This window comes from Tigriopus californicus, chromosome 8, assembly GCF_007210705.1.
Source record: "Tigriopus californicus strain San Diego chromosome 8, Tcal_SD_v2.1, whole genome shotgun sequence".
Taxonomy (NCBI): Eukaryota; Metazoa; Arthropoda; class Copepoda; order Harpacticoida; family Harpacticidae; genus Tigriopus; species Tigriopus californicus.
This window is the reverse complement of record NC_081447.1, coordinates 11352782-11373511: the sequence shown is the minus strand read 5'-3', so window position 1 is coordinate 11373511 and position 20730 is coordinate 11352782. Positions and strand designations below refer to the sequence as shown.

Below are 20730 nucleotides of genomic sequence, written 5' to 3'. Positions count from 1 at the left end.
TCAAATTTGAACCACTCAAGATACCTGAATGACGATAGAAATAAGGCGCAATCTGAAGTTTGCATGTGATTCAATTTCATTTCCAATTCAAGCCATAAACTAGAACACAAAGAAACATTGCTAAGCCGTGGATTTCAGCCGGGCAGTGTAGCGACAGAATGAAAGCTTGCCGGGCTTTATCGTCCCATAAGACTGTCATGGAAGTCTCCAAGGAATCTGACGAGGTTGAGAACGTGGCTTTTAGGCCTGATCCGACCGGATCTGAAAATTTCCTGCTCCCCCTCATGTCGCCGGAGGCCATGGAACTGGGCCTTTTTGTCGACTGACGGCTGGGGATATCATCATCTTCCACTTCATCCTTGGTCTGCTTGGTATCATCTGACTGGCTGGGGGCTGATAGCTGGTGGTGGCTTTTGCGACCGCTGTCTTCACCACGACCACCACCACCAGCACCACCAACAACACTTCTCACAACATCGCCTCCACTTCCCGAAGAGAGTCCCGCGAAGACCGAAGAGAGTCCTCACATCTCATTATAATGAACTGGATCTCTTCCACGATTCCACAAAAGGCGGAGATTGTGGAGTTGGAAAAATGCACTTTGTGTTTGGTTCTATGCGAAGATGAGCTCCACGCAGGACATCGTATAGGACGAGGACCGTTGTCGTTTCGAGGACAAGCAAGCACATTCATCCGAATGATCTTGGGGTTGACGTAGTCATGTACCAAGGGAGCATCGGCCAGAAGGGGGACCACGCTAGGGGTCCTTGAAAATGGCGAACTTGTCCGAACATGGTTGAGTGTAAGATTGTTCATATTATTTTGATTTCGTACTGCATGATTTCTATCTGCTCAATCTAGTAAATATATGTTGGTATGAATGAATAAGACCAAGGACAACGGCGATTCAGGGCTCTCGATGAGTCCGGCGCAACTGAACGTATGCCTCGGAATTTTCATGGAATCCTGTCTTGTCTCATTTCATTTTATATCCATTTCATTGCTGTTAAGTCTACAAGCCAAGTGAAGCTCGGTTATACAGGGTTAGTGAGCGGAATGGGTATTTTGCCTCAACGGTGTAAGTACTGCACCAAAGGAATCCTTCACGTTCTCTTGATGTGCCAACGCTCTCTTTCTTTCACTCTCTCCTGATACGTTCGGATGTCTCCACGAACCTTTTCGCCTGTTCCACTCTTCCCATTCATTTCCCAAGAAGAAGGAAGACTGATCCTCACTTTCAAAATCGATCCCGGAGCACAAGATCCGAGTTGTGTTTGACTCTCAGGTAAGTGCGTCCATTCTTGGTCCACCTCTCTGATTGTTGGCTTGTTGGTCCAACGCAGAGTTCCGAGTATTCAGAGGTTCCATCAGTGGAAATGGAGAGATATTTTTCTCCACTTTGCTTTTGCTAACTTTAGTAGATGGAGGTGGTACGGCAAAAATTAAGCTCGCATCCCTCCATTTCCCAATGCCCATGTCGTCTAGCACAACTTTCCAAAGGTCTCCTTTCCTTCTCGTTCTGTGATTGGAAATGCCCAATACAACAAGAAACGAGGGCCCGATGTAAGTCCGGCCAAAAAGTTTTTCGGAGCCTCCGAGACTCGCATCATAAATCTGACCCCAGGAGAATAAACGGGAATCAAGTCGACGGAGACAAAAACGAGCATTACTAATATTGAAGCATTGAAGCCCGCTTGAAACGAGGCGCCGGGTCTCTAGGTCTGGTCAAGGGCACCTTTCAAAAGGCTCGCTCTCGATCTCGCATCGATTTTGGGCTCTTTCATTTCGCCACTCTCTTGATGATGGAAATGGCGCACATGTACGTACGTAGTCAACGGTAAATCGTGGAGGTGAAGCGTCATTTCGTACGATCATGAGTAATCGTCAGATGGGATAGCGTATCAAGGTTGACGGCTAGATATCAAGATACACATAAAGCAAGCTATTCGAATATTTGGCCAGTCTTTAGTCAGATCGCTTAGTTGTTTGTCCCATCCAAGGTCCCATCCCATGGACCCATCGTTGGTTAGTGCGGAAGTCGTTTCGTCATTGAGCCTTAGAGCATAGAGCATAGAACATCCAACATGAATAGCCAACTAGATCGACTCTGTTCCAGTCTTGAGCAAGAAATTTGTGGATAGTATGCAAACTAACAGGATTTCCAGGGATTTGTGACAATCTTTTCCGCTGAAATCCACCCACTCTCTTTCCCTGAGCGCACTTGAAATTCATGGACATTGTGATTGAGTTAAATGGAAATTTCATCGAACCTTGTATTCTCACCCGATTTTGGTCCATGATCGTATCATTTCAAATGGATCCCCTTCTCTTTTAGGAATCGGGGGTAACGGTGGGTGGCAATCTCTCTAGCAACGTGGTCTATGCATTCCCACAGACCAATAACAAGATACAGCCGAGCAAAGGCTCCATGTGGTTCGTGGAAGAACGGAAAGGGAGTTTTTTGTGGAATGAGCCGATACATTCAATCAATACGTAATCCCCTGCCTCGATCCAAGGATTTGGGGTCTCCTTCCTCTCCATTTCCCTTTCGGGTTATTGCACAACACCACACGGACGTCTCTTTTTTTTCTCTGTTTATGCCTGGCGAGCCTCATTTTCAAAGGGTGGAGCTGACCATTCCACAAGCATAATTGAAGCCACTATGACCATTCCAGATTTTTGGAACTCCTGATCTGCCTCTCCAATTGGAAGCGTTTCTTTAGGGCCCTCTTCGAACCCTTTGAAGGGTAGGTCGTTCAATGTTTCAGGCCTGACTTTTTCCACCGTCCCTTTCTCTTTGGCATTGGTTTTGACACTAATTGGGGTGTTTTGCACCGGTCAAGTCCACTTTGGAGCTCTGAGCTTTCAAGGCTTTCCACGATAGCGTCAGATTACACGCCTTTGAACCCCGGGCACGTGATTGTTTTTCTCGATTTTTCCCCTACTAAGCTTTTTGAAAGGGCAGGAAGAACTGAAAATCACTCCTGTTTTCTGGAGATACCACGGTTGACGGACGGTCGACCTCGCACCTTGTTGGAAGCAGTAAATATTTGCTCGTGATTACATACTTGGTCCCAATAAAAACGTGTTGTCCTTGCACATCTTCTCAGTGAACCCCGTTTCTTTGGCCCTGTTTTGGCGACCATTACCAATTCTCTTTGTGCATTCCACCATCAAGACCAGGCTCAGAGAAAGTTTGATAACTTATTTCCAAGATTGAGGTAGTACACGAGTACAAGCTTGTGTTTTCATGAGACTGACATTGGGTTCAAAGAGCTCAGACGCGGCCGGCGGAATTTGGCACTCCCTTTGTTGGTGCAGCCAGACAATCGAGATCAACAGTCGCTCTCCAATGAAATCCTCTCTGCAGTACATTGAAGAAACGGTCGATTTCGATTTCCATCGGAAGTCTTCGAGGGACGTGTTCGAATCGCCCCCCGCTGCCACTAAATGGGCCCTTAAGTATCAATTCGTGAAATTGAAAGGCCGCATTTGCATTTGCACTTCAAGCTTGTCTCTCTCTCTCTCTCTCCCCCTTTTTCTCTATTGGTTTGAGTCATTGGGAATGTGGTTGAATGGTTTTCAAAAAAGAGATCTACAAAGCGTTGAAATGCCGACCAATGCAATGAGCCCTGGCTCTCTGGCGAGAAGATTTACCAATGAATAAGTTCACGATTGTCAACACTCGAGATTTGGTTCAGAACTCTCCTCAATGATGCCAAATCTTGCATCATGTATATATAATAGTATCGTTGCATTTGGTCCGCTTCCAAAGGTTCTAGCCCATTCAACGCTTCTCGGTTCAGACTTAGGGCTAATGAATGGCACTTTCAAAGCTTCCTGCTTTGTTCTTTTTGGCAACAAATGAGTTAAAAGCGGCCCCTTAATCTATCCTTTTCTCACTTAGAAGGCCATTCCCCTCCCCTCCTTCCCAAATCGGCACACCCCCAATTCGCACTTTCCTTGTGCTCCGTGTTAGATTAGTAGATTAGTGCTGACCACTGTAATAAATGAACCCGAAGATGAGGAAACTGCCCATTAACCATCTTTTGGGAGCACGGTCCGTCTTGGCATTGCTTGGATTAATCCCCTTGACTGCAAGTGAGGGAAATGTGGAAAGGCTGCGGTTTGAATCGTGTTAATTGTGTTAATTGATTGAGCTTCAACGCGTTGTTCTGCTGTACCGTACATCCGTTGAATCGTGTTAATTGTGTTAATTGATTGAGCTTCAACGCGTTGTTGCTATAGAAATGGCTCTCCGTGGTGCTCTTTGTGGTGCTCAAGGAGCTGTTGAATTGGATCCTGGGTTGGAACCATTTGAATGGCGAATGTAACTGCGAGGGACAACTCGTAAAATTCTGGGAGGGGGCTGAGTATATCTTTTTGCGACAAAGTTGTAAAACATGCCAAGTTGTGGGTAGTGCCTACGTAGATGTTTACTTCCCAGGCCAGACTGTGGAAATCCAGATGGAACACACGACCCGGTTGCTGAAGTAAACTACAACGGAAGGAAGAGCGCTGAAAATAGCTTGACGATAGGAGCGCAGATCGCGTTCCACTTAGGTTTTCATTAGAGACATACTGTATGAGTATGAGTGTGCCGTACTTGGCCATACTTATGGACATCAAATGGTCTTCAGAGCACAGAGACACACAAACTCCAGGACGGAAGTGGAGATGTCTTTTTTACCCAGGATTAAATATGATCTTGCTTTGTATATTCTCTTTCACTCTGCGTGTCTTGTTGGGTCTGAGTGTGCCAGATGCTTGTTGGAGGAAAAAACCCCGCTGGACTGAGAGAGCCTCCATTTAAAGAGCTTTGCTTGAGATTTCCGAGGGATCCTGATGGCATTACATATCTTAATACACAAATATTGTAGAGTATATGCGCCAAAAGAAAGTCTCCCTTGGGCGTCAAGGACGACAAAGAGCCGTGAAAATCTCGGAACAAGTCCCTTGGCGTCGGGTCGGCTGTAAACTTTTCAGGCTTGGTCTGGAATAATCTTGGATTGCAACTGCATTTCGATGGGTTCAGGAGCGGCAAGTCCCGACTACGAATCCGGCTTTCTCCCCTCGATTGAAGTTTTTTGATTGTTGAGTTGCTAGGAACAGAGGGTTGAGGTTTGTCCGGCATCACATTGTATGTACCAAAAATTCCAATAGGCACTGTCAAAGTCCGCATCAGAGAAAGAGAATCGAACCGAGAACTTTCTTACGCACAGTATAGTGTTATGAGATGTACCTATATAAGAATATTTCGTTCATGTGGGAGGTTTCACGTTGAATTACGAAGGAAGTGCACCCTAATTGGGGATCCTTGGTTTTGGATTTTCAAAGGCAAAATGAATAGCGGCTTGCAAATCCATGATGTGGCTCACCTTTCTAAATGTTATGTATGAGTAGATCTGAGCGTTTCACGATTCCCTTGGTGAGCAAGCGAACATGTGTTGGCACAATTTTGAACACTTCAGACAGCGCTTTAAGCAGACTTCTTGCTCGAATTTGATGGAGCTCCCTTCTGAAAGTAAACTTTCGGGCGGGAAAATACCTCAACTGCATTTATATAACCATTGAAGGAGGATCCAAGACCAAGTTTATGAGGAATGGAGGCCACCTATCAAAGTTTCTGGTCTGCCTCTCAAGTCTGTTAGACTTTATTCGGCAGAGAATTCTTCTTTCCCCACTCAGCTTTCTCTCTCATTTTATATAGTACCTTACAAGATCGACAAGATCGTCTTCTAAGGCGCTGCTTGGCCAAGTACGTAGTTGCTCCAAGTTCCAGGTGAGATATTCCAAAGTCGTGGACTATTAATTCTGGGAACGAGGTCAGGTCCCACGCTTTGCTCCTCAGGCAAGCGACTCAACGGAGTCTCTGCAGGTTGTTCCAAAATTTTCGATCCCATTTCCATGATATGGTCGATTTCGGTTGGACCCTTCCACTGGCTCACTTGGTACTGAAGTCACTCGCTTGCCGCAGATTGTACTGTGGATAAAGCGGCCTTTGGAGGGGGGGGAAGTTTTACATCCGGTGGCTGGGTGGGGAATTATCTGTTAACTTTCTCACTTCTTTGACTTCCATCTTTAGATGAAATTGAAAATCACCCATTATCCATCTCGACCTAAAAGTCCTGTGTTGTCTGGCTAGGCTGGATACTCTTCTGCTGGATCATTCAAGGGGATCAATTTGATATCACATTGATGATTGAAACAAACATCTTCGGACAATTCATATTGCTGAAGTGATTGAACGAACGAAATGCTTTTCCTGTTTCTGCACTCTTCTTGATGATTCGTTTCATAAGCATTTAAATACGAGTATGTACCTACGGCGGGCTTCGATGAAACTTCAAAGTCAGTCCCATTATACTGCAAAGAAACCTTTTTTCCCCTTCTACCAAGGGTACGGGAGATCAAAAGAAGTTGTTCATGTCATCATGTAAAAGCGGCCTATTTGGAAATATGTTCAATATCATGCTTTAGCACAAAGGAAGGTTTTCTGTCAAATCATTCGCATGTTTTAAAGTGAACATTCCTAAAGCTCAGGGACATTTGGTTTCACTTTCTGTGTTAGTCAACATTACGAGCACAAAAATGTCCAGGATCTTGAAGCTGTCTGGAATTTAGCCATTAGTATAAGCTATTAGTTTTAAGCCAGTATGGCTCATTTTAAGCGAAAACTTTTATGACCCGTTGTCATTGTGTGCTTTGTGGTGCTTTTCGGATGCGATACGATGCGATCTTGCATGGCCGAGCTTAAAGACGATCAAATTGGACCTCTTCGTTGTGCCAAAGAGAAACTTTTTCTATTGCCTTCAAATTCAGTTGGGTTTGTTATGTCAAAGTTTGAAAGTGTAATGTGAATAAGTATTGCAGTTTTTTTGCCTCCAGGGAAATCTAGCGGCCTTATCGTCGTGAACCATTTGCAATCGCAGCTCAGGGTGACTGGACGAATCGACCATTCCAATATCGATCTGTTGGATGTGGAACCTTACAACCCTAGAGCGTCAAAACCTTCGTTATCCTGGGCTGGGGCGGGCACGTGCATTGACGATCAAGACACATTTGCCACCAGACAGAACATGTAAGTGCCCAGACCGACTTTATGATGTTCTTCTTGTGGACCAAACTGGTACCAGTTCCAACTCGAGTTCCACCCAAAGCCATTTCGCATTGAAAATTCTTGGTATATCCGCTGGCCTACTTGTTTCCTCTCTTTCTCTTTCTGTCTCTCGGCATCAAATACTGAATGGGTTCCAAAATGAAGACAGCCTGGATCGCTATAAAGCTCTAAAAGTTCGTTCATCGGGGCGCAGATTTGAAAAAAAAAAAGACAGTTCTTACGCATTAAGATGCATTTCGACTTATTTATGGGCACGTCGTGCTCCAAACTGAAGGCGGGGTGAAATATGAATATGATCTTGTCTCAGACAATTCAAGATCCCATTATAGGTCTTAAACCAGCACTGACATTTCAACAATGTTCGTTTATGGTTTGACGAGCCATGCCAAAATTAAGCATGCTGAATAGCACGGCGACATTGCCTGATAAAAGTTTTGGACTCGCGACATTTTGTGGGAATCATGATCTGGATCTCAACAGCTTCCTTCGCCCCGAAAAAGATTCTAAATTGGGGGAACAGGCTTCCAATCCGTGTGGAGGACGAAAAGGACGAGGACGTTTTGCATCCCTGAACTTGCAATGCCTGTCCGTCCATTGGATGGTTGGTTCATTCGTCCATTGTCTGTCGTCCTGGAGCGAGCCAGCAAGCCAACCCGTTGGTTAGCTTGGGCCTTGGAGAATGGAACCGGGAGTTATCCATTCGGTGAAGAATTATTGTGCAAGTTTTCAGGCTACATGAGTCACATCAGTATCGTTATTCCAAAGTTACTTGTGATAGCATGCTTTTATCTAGGGAACACTTACAAAATGAGGGGGAAAAGTTGCTCAGACAATTATCCAAGACAAACCTCGAACGAACGAGGCAGATCAGTCAGACCTTCAAAAGGAGCTTGTTGATGCTGTGAAAGTTGAACATCTCAAGAGGTGCATCGTATCCTCAACCCAGTTGAGGTTGAAATGGCCCCCATTTGACTTTGACATGGGCAGGGAATGGAACATACACAAACAGAGACTCAGAGACAAAACACACTGTCGGGGCCTATTCTCAGGGGGATTAATTCGGGCATTTCGACGTCTGGATATCTTCACAAACCCACAACATTGGTTCCGTGTTCCCTATCTTTGAGAATAAGTTTATCCAACCCTGGAGCGTTGCTCAACGTGCAGTACGGTCTACCACAACCTACCTGATGAGCAATGAGCAATCTGATCAGGGGGCCGCATTTTTTTGCAAGCTCGTAAATATCTTCAGGCTTATTTGCATTTGTGCCATACTGGACGATCGTTCAAGCTGGCTTTAGACAAACCGCCTGCTCAAAGCTCATCTTTGCATTACAGTGGGATAACAGTGGCACCAAGAGGATAACTCACTCACGAGAAAGTACCAAGTCAAATCCCGAGGAATAAAAGATATTCAAGTACTACTCCCACTGAGGTGTGCCCGAAGGCGAAGGGGAAATATCACCAAAGACATTCACGCAAGCAGGTTCTGTTGACTTGAGAGGGAATTGGAAAAGGCAACCGGATTCGGAGACGAGAAATTTCATTTTCCCTGCACGCTTCACAAATAAATTATTCTCGAAGGCTGCTGAAGAAGCTGCAATTGTTGGCCAAAAGTTATGGCTAAGATGTGTACCTTCGTCTTATTCTTCTTCTTCCGCCGATGTAGCTCAACCTTGACTAACGCGCTCATTTAACGTAAAGCAGTAATTTGGGGGGCAGCCTCTTAGGCTCAGAAGGATGAGTTTCTGACTTTCACGGTAGCTGTCTGAGACTGGCATGATTAAACCCGGCTTTCAATTTCAAGGCCCCTCATTAATCAAACGAGACAGACAAAACGTATCAAAGATTAGGCTCAGCTTACTTGAGTTGTCTTCTTTCAAGTCATGGCCTTTTTTTCACAACCAACCAAGGAACGAATAGGATTGGTATTTTTTCTTCGGTTCTTGCCAAATGTAAAACAGCAGTCAGTCGAAGGAGCCAGCCACGACGGAGAGGTACTTCAAGCTATTTCCAATGTTATTTTTCTCTGTCACGTCAAAATTGTTCCAAAGGAGTGGCACCAATTCCACTTTTATCCCACACAAAGCGCCAGGCTCGAAGTAAGAAGGAAAAGGAACCACGGTAGGGGAAAAACTGTTCGAAAAGAACCTCGCCGGAGGCTGCAACCGTCTCCTTAACCGTTTTCGCTTACTCTTTTCTTTCTTTCTTTCTTTCTTTCTTTGGCACCGATCAAAAAATGCCCACACTCACGATAGGTCTGCCGTCAATACCACACTGAAGTCTCGATTCTTTCGTTTCTGGTACAACTCGCGATTCACTTCTGGCTTTTGACGGCCAACCAAGACTCCTTTTCAGCCTCTTTTCATCCTTCGCTGGGCGAGCACATCCACGCGATGAACCTTCCGAAAGCCAAGGGAGCGTCAAGGGAGATCCGACCGACGAAAGGCCGTCAAAGGCCCTTCATTCGAGGGTGGTTGGGAACTGAAGAGCCATTGTGTGTGTACTATGTAGTGCATATTTGTACGTACCGTGCGTAAATCGAACGTAAAGTTTGAGCACAGCCGTTTGTTTGGCTTTCCAGGTGGATGGTGTACTTATGTACTAATTACTGCTCATGAGCAGTGCTAGAACTTTTACTGAAACATGTATAAAAAAAACAGTAGATTTATTTCAGCTAACGGGACAATGATATTCACTTAAAATGTCGAAGGAAAAAGAAATAGATTTGTGAAGAGGTTGCGTGAGATTAGCACGTAGATTCACGCGTTTAATGGAAGGCGCAAAAATTATGAAGTAACTGGAAGTAAAGCGTGGTTCACGATACGTTGTGAGCGGGATTGAAACCATGCATGCGCACCTCAGCTTGAATATGGAGAATACGGAGGAGGTGAACTGGGCATGTAATCCTCATTCAAGGTTTGTTGGGACATAAACTGAGGACTAGTGGACAAATTTCCGTTCAAATTGTCCAACTCAATGCGGCTCTGACTGCGGCGCTCCCGTAACACAAATGTAGAGTCCAATTGGGATTCCACCAACTTCAATTGCTCTTTTAAATGCTCACTCCGATCTTTCAGAGGGGCAAGGCGTTCCTCCCTCCGGATCCGAACCTGTACCATTTCCTCTTTCATGGTCTCCAACCTCTGCAAAGGAAGATCCAGAAGAAGTTAGAAAATAAAATGATGCCCTTTTTACAATCGGTCTTGAAAGCTACAATTCTTCGACGAAAAAAACCATTCATGTGAACCCATGGTAACTGCGATTTGGAAGACCCCCAAAGATCAATCATGACTTGCGAGTGAAGGGCCCTTTGCTCATGACAGAGCACAATCTTAATTTGTCCATGGACTTCTCAAGTTGGGTGGAGGAGCAGTCATGATAGCTGTTGTATTGGCCAAAATGACAACTACTGGAACATTATTTTAGGTTGGCAGACCAATGGCCCCCATCAGGGACTGAACTAGGTGATCATGAAGCAGAACATTGAACACTGGCTAAATAACTAAATTGAGCGAATCCGAAGTGAGTAAGAGTGAACCAGAGACAGAAATAGAAATGGATATTACACAGTTGACAGATCTCGCGAGTCAGAGCAAAAAGTAACATCAACAAACCAGGGCCAAGTGTGTCGGTTTCTCCTCTCACTTTCGTTGGGATCCGTTCTCAACTCATTGGATGCCATTGTGGCAATCACAAACATTTCCGGGCCGAAATTTCTCCCAGACGTTTTCCCAAGCTCGCGGATTTTTCCTACGATTTGCTCGCTTAACCTTCAAACATTTTGCATTCACGTTCACCTTGGGATTACATAAACGAGGCCATCGCAACAAACAAACGGCCTCTCAAAACAAGTCCGATGATGATTTCGCACTGGCTCAGAGTTGAAGTGTACGTAGCATCACATTTTGCATACCTTTGCCAATTTCTCAATCTCACTCTCGAGCTTGATTTCCGCGGGTGTGCCTTTGGCCATGTGTTGCTCGATGAGCTTCTCATTGTCCTGAATGGCCTTGGTCAAATCCCGCCTCTGTTTGGTCAGAATTTTGACGGCTTTCTCCTGGCTCTTCTCGATTTTCCGCATCTGTTTGTCCAAGTTAGTATTGGCTAGGCGATTCATTTTCAGGTGTGAGACTTATAGTCGGTTAAGTCCTTTGTCTTCGGTGCGTTCTATATTTTCACAGGTCGTCTTCTTGGATCAGTTGAACGGTGACGTCAACCAACGTCTCCTTGTCAACCTCTTTTTCTTGTTCTGAAGTCTTCTCTCTCCGTCCAAAAAAGACACACAGGTCACAACCTATGTAGGTTTCCTAGAAGAGTACTTCAGCAGCTGAACTACTGCGTCTTAAACTTGAATAAGCCACATAACTCGATAAGATTTATCTAAATTATAATTGAAGCCTCAGCCACAGATGTGTTGTAGAAAACCAGTTGGATTTGGTTTAGACAAGGAGGAGCCAGACCACTTGGGAATTTACCAAACACTTCCAAAGATCAGCGACACTCATATTCACCAATTGAAACGGTGCTTCAAGTTTCTCGCCTTATGGCAACGAAGCAAGCAAACCACCAATCATTTATTTCTGTTGTGAAGATAGTGCTTGTGATAACTGATGATAAAGATCGCTCAAATGAAAAACATTTTATTGAACAGAACAAAGGCAATAGGCAATGTTTGACTAGCTTATCGTTGAGTTGCTTTGCTTTGCTTTGCTTTGCACTTCAAGGCAGATATTCAATGATTCAGGGATCGAAACTTGACACCAGCCAACGATGATCGTGGAGATGTTTCTTCCACAATCAAACAAAGCTCCGATTTTTCGAGTTCCTGTTTCAATTTTCTTCGGTGTGGCCGAATATCGTCGGACTTACTGAAGATTGAGGTGAAAGAAGAGCACAGCCACGGGAAATGCCACTAGGCGACCACAATCGTCTGGCAAAGAAACCGAGTGACTGACGTTGTTGCTTTTTTTTTGAATCCTCTACCTCCTCCAGTCTTCCTGAGCACTCTCGATCGAGGGCCTACAATGCACTTGCCTCGTATGCCTACCTTACATCACAGACGTGATTCGCTGCTTTGAAGTGGGAGTTTATACATCTGCTGATGTTGCACCTGTGACGAAAATGTACAAGGTGGAAATGAATATCATGTCTGTGGCAAGGTAAAATTACTTGGTGGTTTCCGTGCTCTACTGAGATTGGCTGCGCTTGGACCCTGGAATGGAATATTTGGTTATGCTTCGTTACTTCTGCTTCTGTAATCGGCACATCCTCTTTTATTTGGCTGCATCATTGTAAATTTAGACCGGCCGTTATTTGCTTATCCATGGAAATCTCCACGAAAAGCCAGGAGATTTGAGAGATCAAGACTTATCTTGTTCTGAAAGCTTTTTGATCTGAAAAGGTGAACGGAAAAACGAGCATTTATCACGAAACCTCGAATACAGCTTTGGAGTTTCTCTGCTACTCATTGATAAACGTTATTCTCCACCGATAAGTTGGCGGTGCTCATTTTTAAAGTTGTGACAGACTGTTACAAAGGTTTGGAGAGAGACCTTAAAGGCTATTAATATCGTGTTAGGTTAGGTTGGGTTAGGTGAGGTAAGGTTAGGTTAGGTTTGATAAGGTTAGGTTAAGTTTAAAAAAGTAACACCGCCAACTAATCAGGGGAGAATAAAGTTTACCCTACTCATTTGGTCTCTTACAACATCATGTTTTTATGTGGTACAATGTATATGCAATAAGATATTGTACAAGTGAGACGTACGTTCTGCGGAAATCGTTTGCTGGTCTATTCCAGCACATTTTCCTCCGCCAACCATACCACGTGGCTTTCCAGGTCCCTTGGCAACTATTTTGCCTATTTTTCTCTGCTGCTTGACCCGATCTAACAACGGGTAAACGATCGAGGATTGCCCCCAAAAGTAGGACATCTTGCATAATCACAAAAGACGTGCAGAATCGCCCATACTAGTTCAATGAGGGAGTGACCGGTGGCCTGGAAGTTGGCATACTTTCTTCAAGCATGTATCCATCTATCATCGTTGGGTAGCAGTATGGGAAGTTGAGAACCTATTCTTTGTTGGACGCTCTTCAAGCTGGCCCTGCTACCGGCCCCCATGGCCCCCATGGCCCCATATTCCCGGGTTCCCTCATCTCCCCCTGTTCACAAAGTTGGTAGGGACAGGACGGGGAGTCCCACGTGCATGATTCATGTGTTGCTTGGAGACGATGGTATGGAGTACGGACAGATCCTGTACGAGTTCATGTCCATGCCCACCGCATCTCCAGCCAATACGACGGCAAGTGTGTGTGCTCGATTCGAACCAACGCACAAGTGGTTCTCTGGATGCAGACGATGGTTAAGTCACCGGCAAAGAACATCTGCCGTCTGGTTCAGTATTTTCAATCAACGTGTGTACTATGTACATTCGCCAAACAGCTCAGGTGGTTTGGCATAAACTTGAACAGATATCGGAGTTGGATACACATACTAGATACACATGGCTATTTTTCTATTACATATGAGCTTCCAAAGTCCCTTGAGGTTTGGAACTTCCATTTTTAGGGAAAAATATTTCATCTTAAATCGAGGACAATTTTATGGGACAGCGTCAAAAAATATGGACAATAACCTTTTTTATTTATTTCAGCAATGACCATTAATTGGTATCCTCGTAAGATATGCTTTCGTCACCTTGTAAATAGGCAACCATACTAATAACATTTTGTTCTTTTTCACCAATTGGTGAAAAAAACAATTATGGAGCGACTATAAACTTATGGAAAATTAGGTACATCCCCGCCCTATTTTTCGTACTACGCCATTGATTTTGACACCTTCAATCTTTCCTCCACTCTTCAGATATTTTGTTTTTCGGCAAAATGCTTAAAAAAAGAATTTAAGCCGGAAAGTTTTCGAGACATTTTTGATCAGGTTTTTGTCGCTGCTTTTCAGAGAAAATTGAGATTTTTGATAACAGAACATAAGTGCTTGAGGTATTGATTTATCAGTTAATATCAAGAATGGAGTTTGCGATCCACTAATAAATCAATCAATCATGATCCATGAACCTGTAAAATAAAAAGAGTTACGGAAAAAATGGACTCTGCCTCTCTGTGGGTTATATAACCTTGTGAATGTAGAATGACTAAGGAGGTCAAGGTAAGGAACGGACATTAAGAGACCACGAATCAAAAAGGGCTCCAGCTAGTATTACTACGGACTTCTTGGAAGCATGGCCTGTGAACGTGTTCCTGCTAAAATCAGCTGCTTCGAATCAGGGCAAATCCAATAGGACATGCTCACGGGGGTCTTTGTTTACCCCTTTGCACTTGAGCGCCCCCTTTTGACTTACGTAGGGATGTGTCGAAGTTTTGGCTATGGCATGAGTCAAGAACAATAGCGTCGAAATAAGCGGAGCTGCTACACACAAAAAACAAAGCATAGAGCTAGAAGCGATAAAAAGATAAAACTTGAAGCTCGCTTTGAGACAAAAGTTCAATTGTTGGTTGAAAAAACGGTGGCATTTTTACGGTTGACACATGCCTACATATCCGAAAGGTGGCGCTTGGGCGCGAAGGGGTACAAAAAACCAAACAAACTGAGGCTGCGATCGTATCCTATTCCTTTTCATAAGCTTTCCATGAGAGAAGAAATCGAGTTCGTGCCAATTAAAGGTCAATCGCAATAGCACCATTCCATTCCTGACCGGTTCATCCAAAGATTCCAAAGTAAAATTAGCAGTCAGAAAATTCAAATCACTACATGCCTTTCCCGAGTTCTCGACGGCCATGCCAGATCTCGAATCGCATTGCATGATTTCTTTCCCAATAAAGTGAATAGCGAGGGGATACAAAATTTTCTCTCCCGTTGCCCGTCCATATCTCTAAAAGTCCGTGGTATTACCTACCCTCTGTGTTTGTTTGGGATCTGCCGGGAACAGAGGGGTGGTTGGAGAGATACCCGCATGAACCCCTTTGTCCTGTCCATGCCCTCCTGCACACATTCATAGTAGACACATCGTTCTTTTTTCTCACATATCCTGAGATTTCCATCCCCTTCAACTACCTTCAACCCCTCTCTCTCCTCTCTCTTCTTTCTCCTTTTTCTCCTCCTTTTAGCTGACGTTGGCCTGGAAACAAAGCTCGCCGGTCCTGAGCGCTTAAGACGATGACTAACCTTTGCCAATTTGGCGCTTTGCATGCCAACGTACAGATATGTAGCCTAAAACTTTGAAGCCCTCGGCTCGAAACTCCTTAGATGATTGCATAAACAAGACAATGGAATGGAAATTCATGAATGAGGGCCTGCTGGAAGCATTTATTTTCCGATTATTGAGATATTTTCCGAAGGGTCAGGGTGTGGAACAAAAGCATCCAGCTACGAACTGTTGCTTCAAAATACGTGTGCCAAAAACGAATGAGTTAATGAAGCCAAAGCATATCAACAGTTAGTATGATTTGGCTAATAACGAGATCTTCGGCGTGTTTCGAACACAATTCTGGACCGATTTGGCATCGAGGTTCCCCAAATTCTGGTTCCAGCGTGCTCGAAACACGGACCAAGCAGCTTTTGGCTCTCGCTTCTTTCATTGGCCACTTAACTTGGAGGGGCTCTGGGTTGCTGGCTGGCCGTTTGGCCTGGAAACATTCCTCTCCGGACCGTTACCCTCTGCCATGTTCCAATCGGTCGCAAAGTTGGTGCATACTAGTGCATACGTACTCGGCGAAACAAGCGATTCCATGCCCGAAATCGGACGCCCTCCTCGGTGCCTCCTCCCCGTCTCGCTCTCCAAGATCTATGGCAGCCTCTCTGGGAGAAGAACCGGCGGCGTGCGATTTCAGGGCGCTCTCGTCTAGGCTTCCTTTGCATGCTTGGTTTTTCCTAGAGACTGCTTGCCTCCATCACCTACGTTCATTCTATCCTTTACTCTTTCTGTTCATCCATGTATCCATCGGGGTGAGGCTGGCTTACTCGGCTACTCGCTCACTCGTTCACTCGCTCGCTCACTCGCTCACTCGCACGCTGAGATCGACTCCTCGAAACATCCGAGTTAGTAACCAACTGCATGGAGGATTCCGGACCGAAGTGATCTCTGACTGGCTAAAATTGGCTGATTGATCAGGAAAGTGTCTGGACTAACGAATTAAGCCATTCAGATCGAGTCCAAGCCATTGTCTCTCCAGTGTCAGTCTTCATCAATTCACCATCTTTCTTCCCCTAGCCGAACCTCGATCTAAGGTCGAATTGGTGTTCCTCAGGGTTAGCTCTTGAGTTCAGCAGCATTGCATGTGGTGTGTGTCTGTCCTCTGCTCATTGAAAGCATGCTGGCAGTGTTAGAACTGAGCGAGGAGTGCGTGTGAATTCGGTGGGAAAAGGACGGCCCAAAGTTCGGGTTTGGGACACCCACAGTCGAGGTTGGTTGTTGATGTTCCATTTCCACCATCACCACCGCCACTGTGCATTGCATTCATAACAGAGCCTCTCCTTCCTGCTCTTCTTAGTTCTCCCACTTCTCCACCCCTTAAGCTCCACCAAAGGCGAGTGTTCCAATCCTTCAAGAAAAAAAGGAGGGAAGGGAGAATAGAGAACAGAAGATAGGGGGAAAGCTCAGAAGACCACGTTGAAAACAATCACAACAAAAGGACGAGTCTGACCTTCAGTGTGTTGCCAGAAACACGCCCTTCACGAAGCACCCCCAGAATCGAGGGCGATCCCAACGCATTTCTTTCCGGTGAATGTTGGGAACTTCTTAGGGTGAGAACACAGTTGGTAGAAATTTTAGCATTTTGTTACGTTTAAATTGAGAACCCGAACTTTCACCCCTCGTTTGCGCGTCGTCTTCAATAGTGCAAATTACCATTTGTTTGTGTTTCACACTTGTGTGACTTAATTTTCATTGAATCCGATTATTTGATCAATTTCTTGGGATTGTTTTGTCATCCAAGTCGGAAGCGTCATCGAGATCAGAACGTTTTAACACATTTCATGACCATTATTAAGGTTAGAGAAACGTGCGGAAATTGGACCCCAGGGGTTCAGAGTTCGGAGAGAAAAACAGGCCAAGATATTTTGGCGAGTTAGGAAATCGATTTGTTTTCGATACCGGTAATCACTCTGATCCAGCAATGCGAATGTTCAACACGTTCTGGACCGTATGTAGCCCTCGAACTCAAATTGAACTTGTCGCTCTGGCACTCGGTCGTCCTCTTTTTCCTCGGTCATCTCATTCACTCGGCGAGCAAAAAAGATGAAGAAAGCGCCAATCTGGAACTTCGTGGAGAGGAACAAAGTCTCATGTTTCGCCTAGTTCGAGTTCATCCATGTCCCGAAAACAATCAATATTTGTTGTTTCGCGTACCCCGATTCCACGAGAAACGAAAAGCTATCGTGATTTTCGACTGGTAACAACTACCCGCCGAACCAAATTACAACCCCCCCCCCCACCACCACCACCACCACCATTGAACGCAAAGGCCAGTTGAGAAACATTTAAAATGCGAATTAATAGCCCGTTACTGGCGATGACTGGTGCAAATTATGTTTATGTGTATCCCTCGGCCACCTTAAGTTCGAAATGCATATTCGAAGAAAATGTTCGACATGGTTGACTCGTCATGGGTGACAATCTATGATTGAACAGCCACATTTTGAGTGCGAATCTAATGCATCTGGTCATCAAAATCGACCAGGGTGGTTCAATTTACGAAATGGACCCTCGGGAAACCAATCACATCTCATCAGGCATTGCACTTTTCTCCTTGCAGATGCTCATCGCCGTTTCCAATTGACCTCGGGCGCCACAATGCGAGCAATACGACAATGTCTTCTTTGGGTGTTCCTGTTCAGCGTCGGTGTGGCCCCCCTGGGGTCCGAAGGCTCCAGGGACACGGGGTCTTGGGTGTGTAACAATGGCACCCAAATCATTGCTGGCTCACATCATCGCGCAGGAGTCCTGGAGACGCCCAATTTCCCGCATTGGTTCCCGCTGCCTTTGTCCTGTGTCTGGGTATTGGATTACTCGGCGCTTCAAGACACTCACTTCGTTCAAATCTATTTCACTCAGGTACTTCCAGGAGACAATGTAATCAGGCTAAAACGTGCCAAACCAGTGGTGGAAAACTTATCGTTCAGGGAGAGGAGGGGGACATTAACATTTAATAAGTCATCTCAATTGGCTTGGCTTGACCCCCCAGTGGGATGGTTGGAAAGACTATGATAGGTTACTGGGTATCCGAGGGAATGAATATTTTAGTCAAAAAAACGATACAAAAAGATGAGCATTTGGTATCGAGATGGCCTGGATAAAAACGGCATTCCGTTTTGGAACATCCCGGGAATAGTTTGAAACAGTTCGGTATTTATTTATCACGCCTTCGGAGGCAAAACCCTAAAATGACTGATTTAGAACGTATTTGACTTTTTACCGAGTGGATATTTTATTGAAAACGGAACGCAATCCATGTGTTGTTTTCAATGCGAGTTCCTTTGCTGATTTTTTGATTAGAAAATAACTGTCAAGGTTGATAGTTATTGAAATCCGAAGGTGAAATTTTTAAGTTGAATAATTGTCATAGAAACTAAAAAGCTAGACAGCAGTTGTATGAAAAGCAATGATGATGAACTTTTCCCAGGGAATTAATTTTTGGCCCCAAAATATCTTCCGTTAGGAAGTAAATGAGACATAATCAACAATATATGGAGGCTGGAAACATCCCTCAAAAACCAAGAGATTGCTTTAATCAAGCGCAATTAGCTAAATTTTCATTTCTCATAACCGTGACCCCTCTCAGTCTAAATGGAATGTGGTCCACCTTACTTCACCACCGGTCGCAAATGCCAATAATAAGACTTTAATCTTAAGTTCAAATGGATACCTCATATTCTGCTTATTGGACCCCACAGAAAAAGCCCCAACGTGAGACCCAAACTAGGGAAGCAGTGGTACTTATTTTGACATCTTAATATATTTCAGTTTTAAAGTCTTCAGATACTTAGATATCCTAGATTTCTTTGTTTTGGCTTTTAGACTTTATTTGGCTAAACAGTACAATGGTTGCTCTCTTGGGTATTGATCACAAACCGGTTTATTGCATTGTATAGCCAACCGATTGGTCGTTCGTCGGACACCTACTGAAGTATAGACATCTAAGCCCAATTCTGCGTTATTACGTAGAATTATATCATATCATAGGATAAACTTTAAAAACTTATTCAAGGTCTGTTTTTGCTCGCTATAGCCTTGATTGATGTGGTAAAAACACATTTTTTAAAACCTCGACTAGACCTCGAAGCGACACAAATGTTGACTAGCACTTTCAATTTTCTGGGCTAATCAATCAAGGCTATAGTTTCGACCATGTCAAGGTTTTGCCCACGTTTAACATATTTCCGTGAGTTTCACTTTCTTTCGACGAATTATACTAGGTCTAATAGTACTAAAAAAAAGGACGGTTGAAGTTGAACTCCCTTTTTCTGATTCCAGTTCTACTTGTCCGAACACTATTTCTCGATATCGGCGCTTAATCGGAGTGAGTTCGAAGAGTGGCAACAATCGGGCTTCACATCTCGAAACCAATCCTCGGAGATTTCCTACGACTTCCAGCGACTTCGAATTGGCCCTCTGCACGGTAACTTCGACCTGATCGTATTTAGATTGAATATCTCGGCCGAGCACGGATTCAACTTTGTTCACAAGCGGACCGTGGACGTGAGTAAAATACTTACCTAATACCTGTCCTCGTTTCATGATGAATAATGCACTCGAAAAATGTCACTCTTATTATTAACACCGTTAGTGTTCTTATTGAAAAGGAATCATTGTCTCCACAGGTTTTTGATTCGTTCGGGTCACAAATCGCGTTCGAGATTACCCGAGATATCAACCCGAGAACGGATGCGTGCAACTTGACCAGTTGTAGTATGAATGGAATTTGTCAAGTTGACTACAACACCAAGCGTCTCAAGTAAGCACATTTCGTACGACTACCCATGTTTTTCTGAAAATTCGTATCTTGGAAGATTCATATCGCCCTGTGACGGGCACGTCTGGCCACATCAGAGTTGCTCTGTTTCGTTGTCTTTAAAGTTAGCAACAGGAAAGTGATCACTTGATCAGAGCCTTCGTCGTAATGTGATCCCTTTCTCTCTCGGTTTCACTTTCTGACTACCTAGCTCCCATCATCGCTGGATGGATGAAGGTGAAGGTGAAGGTGAGGTAGGGTATAAATGAATTGAATAGATGAGAAGTGGCTGCTTTGTGACAGGCCATTCTGAATGATTAATATTCTCCCATCATCATGTCGACATCCCAGTCGGATCGTCCTGGATGAAGCTAACGAAATGCTCGAAACAATGAGATGTGACTTTTTTTCTTTCTTTCTTTCTTTGCAGATCGTTTAAATGTTCGTGTAAGTCACCCAACCGACCTTTCATCGCTCAGAAGCAATTTGAAGGCCCAAAATGCGACGTCCACCCAGATATTCACGAATGCACCCGCGAAACGTGTAATCATCACGGAGAGTGCAAGTGAGTTGACACGTTGAGTTTAAATATCCTAAAGGAAAGAGGTCGTCCGTCCGACTTGCGTTTATGTAGGAATATTATG

General features: G+C 44.5%; 3 protein-coding genes and 1 long non-coding RNA gene across 6 annotated transcripts in view; 1 reads left to right on the top strand and 3 right to left on the bottom strand.

Moving 5' to 3' along the window:
* The window catches only part of LOC131885290 (neuroligin-2-like), a 41165-nt gene extending 31519 nt beyond the window's left edge, over positions 1-9646 (bottom strand). The window contains exon 1 of the mRNA XM_059233309.1: positions 8985-9646. The gene's annotated coding sequence lies outside the window, so the exon portion shown is untranslated. The remainder of the gene's footprint in view (positions 1-8984) is intronic.
* Positions 9647-9771: 125 nt separating this feature from the next.
* Positions 9772-12112, bottom strand: LOC131885298 (uncharacterized). The gene is made up of 3 exons (XM_059233316.1): positions 11993-12112; positions 11037-11430; positions 9772-10266 (listed from the first exon to the last, which is right to left on the bottom strand). The coding sequence occupies exons 2-3, from the start codon at positions 11238-11240 to the stop codon at positions 9982-9984; spliced, it is 489 nt and encodes a 162-aa protein (XP_059089299.1). The 5' UTR covers positions 11241-11430; positions 11993-12112; the 3' UTR covers positions 9772-9981.
* Positions 12113-13742: 1630 nt separating this feature from the next.
* LOC131885300 (uncharacterized) lies at positions 13743-15248 on the bottom strand. The gene is made up of 2 exons (XR_009373819.1): positions 15034-15248; positions 13743-14194 (listed from the first exon to the last, which is right to left on the bottom strand). It is a non-coding gene; the product is annotated as an uncharacterized LOC131885300 (long non-coding RNA).
* Positions 15249-16180: 932 nt separating this feature from the next.
* The window catches only part of LOC131885288 (uncharacterized), a 28348-nt gene continuing 23798 nt past the window's right edge, over positions 16181-20730 (top strand). For 2 of the 3 annotated variants that reach the window (XM_059233304.1, XM_059233305.1), the window contains exons 1-5: positions 16181-16880; positions 17891-18189; positions 19609-19833; positions 19956-20089; positions 20517-20651. In XM_059233304.1, coding sequence (XP_059089287.1) covers positions 17929-18189; positions 19609-19833; positions 19956-20089; positions 20517-20651 — 755 coding nt within the window. In that variant the 5' untranslated portion in view covers positions 16181-16880; positions 17891-17928. The remainder of the gene's footprint in view (positions 16881-17890; positions 18190-19608; positions 19834-19955; positions 20090-20516; positions 20652-20730) is intronic. The other variant, XM_059233303.1, reaches the window with a different exon arrangement.

What these genes read in the sequence shown, in the direction of transcription:
- LOC131885298 (XM_059233316.1), bottom strand. Translation starts at nt 11,240, where the DNA reads ATGAATCGCCTAGCCAATACTAACTTGGACAAACAGATGCGGAAAATC. An exon ending in AGATTGAGAAATTGGCAAAG is followed by an intron (nt 10,267 to 11,036) that starts GTATGCAAAATG and finishes CTTCCTTTGCAG; the next exon opens with AGGTTGGAGACCATGAAAGA.